Source organism: Anneissia japonica, unplaced genomic scaffold (assembly GCF_011630105.1).
Source record: "Anneissia japonica isolate Jap-2015-1 unplaced genomic scaffold, ASM1163010v1 scaffold352_len1594369_cov220, whole genome shotgun sequence".
Lineage (NCBI taxonomy): Eukaryota > Metazoa > Echinodermata > Crinoidea > Comatulida > Comatulidae > Anneissia > Anneissia japonica.
Window position 1 is genome coordinate 1582813 of NW_022751928.1, and position 12440 is coordinate 1595252.

General features: G+C 36.2%; 1 protein-coding gene and 1 long non-coding RNA gene across 3 annotated transcripts in view; both read right to left on the reverse strand.

Annotated features, from left to right (window-relative positions):
- Nucleotides 1–1846: 1846 nt before the first annotated feature.
- The window catches only part of LOC117121885, a 12904-nt gene continuing 2310 nt past the window's right edge, over nt 1847–12440 (reverse strand). Inside the window, exons 3-4 of the mRNA XM_033267272.1 lie at nt 11903–11989; nt 1847–2208 (exon numbers count right to left, since the gene is read on the reverse strand). Coding sequence (XP_033123163.1) covers nt 1991–2208; nt 11903–11989 — 305 coding nt within the window. The 3' untranslated portion in view covers nt 1847–1990. The remainder of the gene's footprint in view (nt 2209–11902; nt 11990–12440) is intronic.
- Nucleotides 3959–10089, reverse strand: LOC117121886. 2 transcript variants are annotated; one of them, XR_004447648.1, is made up of 4 exons: nt 9446–10089; nt 6759–6821; nt 6122–6242; nt 3959–5864 (listed from the first exon to the last, which is right to left on the reverse strand). It is a non-coding gene; the product is annotated as an uncharacterized LOC117121886 (long non-coding RNA). The 2 variants fall into 2 exon arrangements; XR_004447647.1 differs by lacking the exon at nt 6759–6821 and having other exon boundaries at nt 3961–5864; nt 9446–10065.

The window sequence follows — 12440 nt, forward strand, 5'->3', positions numbered from 1 at the left end:
AAGATGTCGGAAAACTTTTCTTTGACGCATGCGCATTTGCATAAATGTCTACACACACACACATACACACTACACACAATAAAAAACATAGGAAATAGCAAGAGTGATTACAATAGTTCCTATTGCATTACATGCATAGGAACTAAAAAATGAATTGGTGAGATTTGATTTCACAATATGAATATAATCTAGGTTGCGCAAATTCTTGATCGCGAAATTGTTCTTTCTTGTCCAAGTGTTTCCAAAAGAGTTTTAAAAAGAAGTTAAATGTACGAAAAGAGTTCCACACTTCCAATTGCTGGTAAGATTACAGGTCCTTTCCAATAGTCATGTTAAATCCAAAATTATAATATCCGAAATTAAGTTTTCGTCTATAAAAGAGAAAATATAAACACTTAAAACTAAAAGATCTAAACTAATAAAATATACGAATATATCAATACTTGTACATACATTCCATGATGTACAATACAGTTAGTCTACCAAAATTGTATAGTGTTTGCAATTAACCAAAATTAAAACAAAAAATCAGTTAAACATTTCAATTACTATATCAGTCAACATTACACTAGTTCAAAACTGATTAGCTCAGGATACACATCCAAATTAATTAAACAACATAGTTACATAAATAGCTTAGGTTCAGGTTAGGTAAGTATGCTAATACTTTTATACCATTTCGCTAAGATGCAACCTAACGGATAAATTATTACTAATAAATCCAATATTATGCCTGCCTATTTTCCACTAAACTTACATATACTTCGTCTACCTGAATATCATGATCGTACTTAAGATCAAGATGGTTAATGCATTCGTTCCTTTTTTAAAATGATAAATTAAAGAATAAAACATAAAGATACAGATAAAAAACATTAAAAGTAACTTAGTAATAATTTTACAATCGTACTCCAATGCCTCCAGGTCCACTATAACGTGAATGTATTGCCCTCTAGTGAATGACCCATATCCACCAGAGTTGTCCTGATACACTCAGAATTTAGGCTTATTTAACATAAAGTAAATCACTTTACTGACTTTATGAATTATCAAATGGAGACAATGTGTGATTGCAAAACGTTACCGTACATAACAGCACAAATTACCAAGCGCAATTGCAAATGGTATTACAATATAAGATAAGCAAATTAACAATATAGTATAATTAAAAGTTTATAAAATTGTTTAGTCAAATCCTAAATCAAGAGCGGAACACTGCAACTTAATTGTTCCGTTGAAAGCTAGCTAGTACGAGCTACAAATCATATTGCAGATAAACTACCGTTAAATCAAATTAAATCAAATATAAAACAGGAAATTATGATTCTTACCTATAAAAGAGCAAAGGTGTCAAATCATAAACAGTTTATAAAAGTATAAAAATGGTAAAAGTAAGACTTCTCCGGGTTGATAAAATTGCAATATAAAAGATGTTAAAAGTATGACTTCTCAAATATAAGGTGTGGCAAATATTAGGTCCTCAATCCTTACAGATGTTGCTTGTAAGCAGGGTCAGTGAGAAGTGAATTCCTTATCACTGTGGGGTGTCCGATAGCACCTATTGCCCAGCAGTTGCCTTAGCAACTGAGGACAAATTCCTAAACATAACCACTAATGATAATTAGCAGGGACACTTACACTGAGTGGCCTCAGCTATAATATATACAGTACAGTACATACAGTATACCAAAGTTAAAACTTAAATGGAATAAAATAACGTTTATACCTTATAGAGTGGCAAATAATACCAAATTTAAAGCTTTTAAAAAAGTAAAATTTCACAGGGTTACATATATATGTAGCGGGTGACCACTACTTGAAGTAAGCGAATACATATATATATATAATTTAATTCTATATTATTAGGTCTAGTAGGCCTATTATTATTTTTATAGTTATTATTATGAATCATGATGTATTAGTTATTGTATTAATTATGTCATATCATTCAACATCTGAATTTGATAATACCACTAGAATTGATTGAGATTTAATCTTCATGTTGGTGTCTTCGATTTTTTTTTGAACGTTCATAAGCTTTTGCGTCTAGTTCATATAGAGCCCTTAACCAACCATCATACTCCATTTGAAGATCATCTAAGACATCAAGAAACGCCATATGCTTTTCCATTTTGATGTCAGCATTTTTAGGAGTAGTTCCATCATCCTCTATCAAGTAATTTTCGATGAAAACGACGCGAGGGATTCCTGAAAAGGTGTTATGTGGATTAAACAATGAATAATATTATGATATTTAGAAATTAGTTGTGTGTATTGTAACGTAGTAGCATTTCTTATAGTGCAGAGCACCAACATATATTTATGCGAAAAGCCATCATGAACGCTAATAAAACTCTTCTAAGGAGTAAAATATTATAAAGATAAACAGAACAAAACGGAATATGAATGCACAATTCTATAGTAGTACCTAATCCAATGCAGTTTACATTATAAACGTAAACAAAGTATTGCTACAGGAGATAATTTCAAAAAGAATGGAGCACCGCTGTATCATTATAACCAGACTTCTGGTAAGTGCCAAGATTTCTATGCCGGAAAAACAAGGTTCTTTTTAAAAACAAGAATGCATTTGGGTGCGTACCTTTGGTCCGAAGGCCCATTGGTCCGAAGGGTCTTTGGTCTGAAGGCCCGTTGGTCCGAGGGGTCTTTGGTCCGAAGGTCCATTGGTTCGAATGCCCGTTGGTCCGAATTAGTGATTTTTTTTCCAGGAATGCAGGTAATATGGCAGTAAAACAATTCCTTACAATTTATGGAGTAAATTAAGAAAGATCACTTTCCCAATATTCCTAAATATTTTCCCTAACAGCATATCAGCCAAGAAAAAAAAATACTAGTTTCTTGTCACATCCCGCATCCATTTTCACTGTCTCATATATATTTCCTTTATTTTGCGAAATGTACGAAATCTGGCTACCTCACCTCTCTCGATCGTGGATAGGGAGATGTTCCCAGTGAGAATTTCAGTTGAACTATTACCAGTAGCATTATGAAAAACTCAATGTACAGTACTATGATACGAATCATGTCTAGTGCTTTTATTTGCTTTTATGCACTTGTCAATTGCAGTCCCGGTCCCCCGGACCCGGGCCTAGAGGGGACTTAGCCGGGGATGTAATTTCCAAAACGGTTAGATGCATGTGAAAGTCCCGGCCACCTCCCGGCAATGCGGGGCATCATTTTAACGTACATCCATCCCCGGCTAAAGCTCCCGGCCACTTAACGCCGTACACACCCGAAACTGCGCCTACTCTAACATGTAAAATTCCCGGGCCTTTCGAGGCCTGTTACATCTATGGGTAAATTTTAGCTACGTGCCGGCACTACGGGGACACAACTATTCCCGGCAAAAGCCTGGTTCACGTCGAACTTTCTCTAGATATACCCGTCTTGAAACATGATACGATAATCCCCTAACTGCGTTCGATGCCAAGTTAGAGCCAGATAAACAGCCAGCCAGTTTCAGGCCGTCGACGTCACACGGTCGAAAGGCTTGTTTAATAATATAAAGCATCTACTGTATTTTACGAACCTCTAGTACCAAGTGGTATTCGTTAAAAAAAAATTGTAAACTACTGTAGAGAAGGTGTGAGTTTCCAAAGCTTATAACCTAGCCGACCAGTACGAACCAACCGACAGTGCAGCAGCGTGTTCTATCGAAATCTAAGTACAGTAGTAGATTCTCTAGGCCCTAGCTAAATTTACCTTCGATAAAAAACTAATTATTTTAATCGCTAGCTAGCATTCTTCCATTTAACAAAATATTGTTTTAATTCTCATTAAAACGTCTGTATACTTTATGGACCTTTCTGTCCTGTTTTGTAGTTTTTAGATAGCTCAATTGTGTTGTTTGCATGCACTTCGCGAAAATCTAGCTTCGCGGTGTCAAATAAGTTGCCATGGAACTTCAATACACTTTTTTATTTCGTCATCGTAAACATGTGCGCTCATTTTTAACGACTGGATGTTGGAAATCAGCCACCGTACTAATGAGACTACTATGCTGCTGTTGTTAGCATTGTTGGAGTACGTTGTTGCCAGCCAGAGCATGATAATGGTGGTACAATACAACAACGCTGACTTAGATGCCTACGTTACGTAATCGTGGCCTTGTAATCTGAGCCAAATTTACCGTTAAGCAAGTTAATTTACCGATATTCTAGTAAAGTTAAGTCACCCCAGCTAGCAAGCGACGTTAGCCCGACGTTGGTTGAAGGTCAAATAATTGCGTTGGCACAACGTACTTACACAAATGTTGGCCCGACGTTCGGCTTTCCATCGGCCCAACGTGGATTCAGCTTGTTGGAAAGACATCGGCCTGACTAGTTGGATCATACCTCCATGGTTGGATCAGCGTTGGCCCGATAATGTTTGTGCAACCTCGCCTAATCACGTTGGCCCAACGTACCTTCGCTTTTCCATCGGGCCAACGTCGATTCAGCCCGTTCGAAAGACGTCGGTCCGACTAGTTGGATCAACGTCGGGCCGATATGTTTGTGCAACGTCATCAAACTACGTTGGGCCAACGTTCCTTACTGATGTTGCCTAAACGTTAGCTTTTCCATCTTGCCAACGTCGATTCAGCCAGTTGGAAAAACGTCGGTCCGACTAGTTGGATCAACGTCGGGCCGATATGTTTGTGCAACGTCGTCCACCCACGTTGGAACAACGTACTTTTTCTGATAAGACGTTCGCTTTTCCACCGGGCCAACGTCGGTTCAGCCAGTTGGAAAGACGTCGGTCCGACTAGTTGGATCACCGTCGGGGCGACGGCGTTTGTGCAACGTCATCAAACTACGTTGGGTCAACGTTCCTTTTCTAATGTTTGCCTAGACGTTCGGGTCAACGTTCCTTTTCTAATGTTTGCCTAGACGTTCGCTTTTTCATCGGGCCAACGTCGATTCAGCCGGTTGGAAAGACGTCGGTCCGACTAGTTGGATCAACGTCGGCCGATATGTTTGTGCAACGTCAAACCACGTTGGCCCAACGTATTTATACTAACGTTGGTTAGACGTTTGCATATTTATCAGGCCAACGTGGGTTCAGCTTCTTCGAAAGACGTTAACCCAACTAGACTAACGTTGACCCAACGTTGCTTTTTTGTTGGTCTTCGGACAGATACGTCGAGGTGCATTGTAATTTATATGGCAGCATCACGACGTCGCTGGTCTGATATGTTTTAGTCTGTATTGAGTATTCGTTACAGTGTTTTAATTTAACTGTGCAAAATATTGACGGATTTTAATTAAGGCTTGTATACTGCGTTGATCAGGTGCCCTTATATCTCATTAAAACTATTAAAAAAAAAATAGATAGTAGGAGCGTAGATTATTCTAGCGTTCTAAAAGAATGTACCCAATACAATAAAATCTTTCACTTTATTATTTTATTACTATAAATGAATGTATATACATAGTATGTATATATAACATATAATAGAGTCTATATAGATAAGGCGTAATACACTAATGTTTGATTTAAACTCAAAGCAAAAAAAAAATCTGAAATTCAGCCTGGGTCATTGAGATAGTACGCGGAAGAAAGTCCAAGGTGATCAAGCCATTGTATTCGTGTGGTTTTATGCATTTTTATCATTAATATCACAATTATATCAAATTTAGTAGGCGCATAAAAACCTAAATTTAAAAATAATGATTTAGTATACAATTTTTAATTATGTTTTCCTGGTGTCTAAAATTACAAGATTAAAAAACATCTAAAATCAAATTTAAATGTAAATACGAAGATTTGAAATCTGGTTTAAATTTGAAGAATATAGTGCCTGAAATGGCATGTTGTTCAGTCACTGTCAGTTAAATGAAGAACTTCTTCCTTTTGTGCTGTAGCTGAAAGGAAAAAGACAGGAGGTATATTGCGTACAGCGTTTTGAAAGATTCGTAATGTTCATAATAACGTATTAATGGTTTAATGGGCCAATGCATTAGTTAAGGATCAGCTGCTTAATTTACATTATCATTTAATCGGTTGTGACAATCACGTATTCAATCAATTATTCAATCAATCAATCACTCAATATTTAGTTAATTAGTTTAATTATTAATACATGTAAAATCCAAACGTATGAAGTGGAAATGAAACTTACCTCTCTGCTTCTCGGCTCTGGCCTTTCTTCTAACTAATCGGTCTTAACTGTACTTAAGCCATGATTTTATTTTTTCCTCAGATGTAGCTTCAGTGATATCCCTTTAGTCCTTTTGCCAAAGCTAAATAAATTAAAAGTTTAAATTGACACAACTACAGATACAGTCATATGGGTTTATATTTGAGAAAGACATGGTTGAAATGCTTCGTGCACATGTATTTCAAATAAATTGCGGCAAACTAACCACAATGTCTGTGGTTTTATTGAATATATTATGTATAATATATATATATATATACATATATATATATATATATACATTATATTATAATAACTTTCTCAACGTGAGAAAACATTATATAGTATAGTAGGTGGTCATCAAACTGCATAACCAGTGAATAAGCGTAAGTACAGTAATAACAATAAACTAACATTGTTTATTGTGTTATTTTTACTGTTATTACTTTGCTAACTGTTTATATATATGTAATCATAACCAATAATACAACAATTAGCATTTTTTAAATAATGCTATTGAATTAAAAAAATTATACATAGGCTGGTTGTGTCATTAGAAGTAGGACATTAGATGTTACAGAATGTAAACTAAATGAAATACATTTAGATGACCACCTACTTTACTTTATAATGTTTTTTCACGTTGAGAAAGTTCTGAGGACAGGACGACATATTCGGGTCTCTGTAATAATATTATAATGTATTAATATTCATAGTTGTCTAAATTTAATAATAAAATTATTACGGATAATTTTGAATAGAAATGGTTCTATTTGTTTAATTAATTTATTTATTACCCCATCTTTTGACTGCAACCGCGGATATTCCATTAGATGAACATAGATTATTAAAATTGATATTATTTTTTGTTGTGCTAACGTGCAATTAAATCACTATTCTGCCCTGATTCGGAAAAGGGCATTAACTACATTTTTTTTCAAAATTGAGACTTTTGTCTTATATGACTCCTGAGTGTATAATCTTTCACCTTAATTTACTAGAAAGCCAACAATATTACTCTAAATATGATATTTATTTTTTAATGGGCATTATCTACACATTACTACAAATAATTTGGAATAAGGCAGTAATCAGCATTGAACGGTTGAATTCGCACACAGGCCGGAAGCAGTTATCCAATCAGGTGCCAGTGTGATGAATATTAATTAGATCTCCTCTAAGATAATGCCTAGTTTATTCCAGCTTTTTTCTGAGGATTAATTCGAAAGAATGCATTATCTACATTGTTTTTCTTATAACCTTTACGAAACTTCATATCATTCATTCATTATTTCTTTTACTTTGACACAAGCTACAGCTTATTTAGGAGCTTTTAGACTTGTAATTATTATAAATATTAATTTTAATGCGAAATTCTGTGCATCTTTTTTTACATGTAATACTTTTATATAAATATTTTTAATTGCTTTATTCAATGTGTATTACTAAATATGTTTTTCGCTAAATTAATAAAAATTTAACATTAACAATCCATAAGCAACACAGACATTGGTACTTTGTAAGTTTGAGTAAATTTTATTTTTTGTCATCTTGATTATTGAACGAGTTTCTAGTCCACATCGACCGCCGCGAGGCAAAACAACGTAACTGATATTTTTGTCGATTTTGAGATAATATAATTTTGGAACATATTAACCACTTCTGATTTACCTGTGAAAATTTCAGATCTCATTAATGAGATATTACGGGATTAGCACAACTTATTTTTAAGCACAAACCTTAAAATCCAGTGAATTTCCGTGGTTAAACAACGTAACTGCAAGATTACGGGGCAAAACAACGTATTTACGATGTATATGTAGATATGTTGTTTTGCATCGGAATAGGATTTAAAAATTGTTTTAGGCTGACGGAGTTTGCAAGGCAAAATCAATCGGTAATTGAGATTTCATATGAATAATCAATAACAGCGATCGACGTATGAACAAGCTAGATAATACATGGGATTTAAAAATTGTTTTAAGCTTGGTTATCCATGGTATTTTGATATGAATAATCAATAAGAGCGAAATATGAACAATCTAGATAATGCATGTGATTGTCCAAAACGTGATAAAATCCAAAAATATGTCACAATTAACACAATACTTAGTACGAAACACCTTAGAGATCGTAACATTATCAATTTTTATGTTAATGTCAGGATAATTACGATTACTATGCCTATTTCTGAATATAATATAATTAGTTTTTGCAATATTTAAGGAAAGTTTATTTGCTTTGAACCAAGTGGATAAGTTACAAAGATCATTATTGACAAGAGAAATTAGATTATCAAAATCGAAGTGAGAAACAATTATATTAGCGTCATCAGAATATATGAAAAATGAAAATACATTGGACGCGTGAAAATGACCCAAAATAGATCCCTGTGGAACTCCACAATGGACAGTAGATATTGATGAATTATTATTGCAATAATGAACATATTGGGTCTGATTAGTCAGGTAACTCCTAAACAGATAATAAGACAGCAAAATATCGTGATTATGGTATCGAACGCCTTTGAAATGTCTAGGAATATACCAGGAGTATGTTGATTGTTATCTAAATTGCTGACTATACGATTGTATGCTTCTAAGAGAGCCATATATGAAGAATACTTAGTCCGAAAACCAAACTGATTATTGTGTAGTAAATTAAAGCGAAAAATGAAATTATAAAGTCTGTTATAAATCAAACGTTCAAAGAGTTTGGAGAACACGGGAAGAACAGAAATTGGACGATAATTACTATCATGTAATGTCCTGCTACATTATTGACCTACATGCCTGTCAGTCTCAAACAGTTAGTAAAAAAGTATAATGATTGATTTAAAATGAAAGGCCAAATCAGGTATGCAAGTTCACAGGCCAAAAATAATAAACAGTCCAATAAGACTGTGAAATACATCACTTCAGGACATCAATCATGGTAGCTTTGACACTAAGTACGGAGTGGCAAGTGAGACTCAGCAAATACCCGTAGTTTTAAAATGAAAGTTTAGGCCCTATGTCCGTTTTTATGAGTTTGAAGATTTTAAAATAATTAATACAGTAGTAGTAATATCGGACTTGACTAGTTAAGTCTAAAACTCGACTGGAGAAATGGTGAAAAAGCCACTGGACCAACCCTCTAAAAGTAAAATATGTTACACCCTTCCTTTTTAAATTTCACCTACCTACTCAAGAAAAGCTATCAAAATGAGATAAACTCCCGGCATTTTACTATCTCAATACGATTACAATAATAAGGTTCAAACTAGTTTGGCATAAATTAAAGGTTGTGTAATGGTAAAATACTCACCTTTTTCGACCTATGATTCGACACACCTTCTTACCACTCGTACGATAAAAACAGGAATGGCGTCGTTTCAGTAACGAATCCCGCGTTTTTGAACTTGAAACTTGAAACAAGAACACGCGGCGCTGATTGGTCAATATAGCAAACGAATACAATGTATAGACTTAGGAAACACTTTATTTGAGAAAACCAATATTTCGACCTATCCTTAGGTCTTTATCAAGGTACATCAATTATTTATCAAGTACATTTATTATAATACGGACACACGTGGCACCTCGCAATTTTCTTGACGGCCTGAAGTCAACATGGGCCCAACGGTAGTATAGTCATCCTTTCAGACGTTTACCGACGTCGGGCCAACAACGAACGTCGCACCAACGGCGTACTGTGATGTTGACACAAAATAATCATTACCACCCTTTACAGTCCTGCAGTAGTACACAGTCATCTTTCAAATGTTTACCGACGTCGGGCCAACAACGTACTGCGACGTTGCGACGTCTACAATAACCTCTAACCAACATCAGCCCAACGGTGGTACCCAACGTCCATTTCAAACGTTTCCCGACGTCGGGCCAACAAAGTACTGTGACGTTGCGACAACATCTATAGTCACATCTAATATTTACAACCTCTAACCAACGTCGGACCAACGGTGGTACCCAACGTCTATTTCAAACGTTTACCGACGTCGGGCCAACAAAGTAGGCCTACTGTGACGTTGCGACAACGTCTTTTATTACATATAATATTTACAACCTCTAACCAACGTCGGCCCAACGGTTATAACCCATCTCCACTAACGTTTACCGACGTCGGACCAACAAAGTACTGTGACGTTGCGACAATGTCTGTTATCACATCCTAATATTTACCTCTTACCAACGTCGGGCCAACGGTTTTAACCAACCTCCATCTCAAACGTTTACCGACGTCGGGCCAACAACGTACTGTGACGTTGAGACAACGTCTGTAATCACATCTAATATTTACAACCTCTAGCCAACGTTGGGCCAACGGTAGTACCCAACCATCTTTTTAGTAGTTTGCCGACGTCTGGCCAGTAACAAATCGTGACGTTGTACCAACGTCTGTAGTCAGACTGAATATTTACGACGGCTTACCAACGTTGGGACGACATCGGAAAATCGACAAATATATTCATACGTTGGGCCAACGTGAAATTCCAATGTTGGTTTGACGTTACCTCTCCGACCAAATTTTGCAACCAAACACCAACGTCGTACCAACGTCAGATATCCGACCCTGACGCTTACGAACGCTTGCCAACGTTTACCAACGTTGGGCCAACGTCGCTTTGCTAGGGACTTAACTTTAAGTGACTTAAACCTTTATCTAGCTATAATTGAGTGGTTCACGTCGAACTTTTAACTAGTTAAGTGGATGTATATCTAGATAAAAGTTCGACGTGAACCAGGCTATTGTCCCACATAGTGCCCCGCTATGCACCGGGTCCCGGGAGGCCGAGACTACAATTGACAAGTGCATTAATGTGCAGTGGCGGTACTACAGGGGGGCACAGGGGTGGATTTGGTCCAGGATCAAGATAATTAATGTTGCAGATACAAATGTGGTTTGTCTTTGTTAATATAAGCGTTTTTAAAAGCCAATGGTAACCTTGGATCATTGTCTACTATTCTATTGTGACGTGACGTAATCAGCTCAGTCTTTGCTGGGTTTTTATAGAAAGAACTTATATTTCATTGACTGCTGACTTTTTGTCGATTGTACCACTTAGGTGAATTGGTACGCTACCGTACGCATTGGTTAAGTAACGACATACTTTCAATGGCGCATAAAATATGTCAGTTTCATGGAGGTATAACAATGGTAATATTATCAGCAGGTGGGTGATGGCACCGCTACAACAGAAGATCTAGGATATGCTACAGGGACATGGAAACATGAGAAAGAATCCGTTTTGAGTAGGATTAATAAGATGATCAGATAATAGAGAAAACGAGGGGTGAATAGACGGATGAAGATACAGGTATACATAAAAGCAGATCCGTAGGCAGGTGAAAGGATGTGGGTGGGGGTGGGCTCCAAACCTAGTTAGAGTATAAAATAAACATCCTGCATAGCACTAATTAAGCTTTTATAATCTGCCGCCTAAATATTCATCATGTAAACGTTTAAAACATAGCTGCATGGCATAGGCCATCACTAATACAAACTCTGTACTCTGTATAGCGTCGCATGCATATACATTGCACACATGGGTGTGTAATGATCATTTGCTTTGCTATGCAGAACAAACGGACTGAAAGAACAGCATTTAATGCAATGTTTTGTTTCACAACATTAAGTTATTAGCCTAAAACAAGTTACATTGATCAATACGATACATTAACGTGATGCATTAAATTGTACTGTATATTAACGTAGTGTCAGTACACATTATGGTGTCTTACGACTTTAAACAACGATACGTACCAAAACCATGTAATGACGTTTCAAAAATTGTTCTGTCTTCATCGTTCATGGAATCTTTTGCAGTGACAACGACGACTGGATGGCGACCTAGGGAGTAAATTTATTGTTTTTATTTAAAACATCTTTAGGCAGGATAACATATACAGGCGAGATCTTACCGCTGTTTTACAATATGGTCCTGCAAACACATATTACAATAACAATAACAAAAGTAACCATCACAGTACAACAAAATAAACAACAGTTAAAACTTTGGTGGAAAACTATCCCCGCCGGACACCAACCCGGTACTTCTGAGTCAAGGTTTCGGGGCCAGGAATTACAGCTCAAGATTATGCTTATCTACAACTTAATTACAATATGGTAAAAACTATCCCCCGCCGGACACCAACCCGGTATTTCTGAGTCAGGGTTTCGGGGCCGGGATTACCAGGTAGGACAAATACTGTATAATTACTTAAATAGATAAAAATGGTAGAAACTATCCCCCGCCGGACACCATCCCGGTATTTCTGAGTCAAGGTTTCGGGGCTGTCAC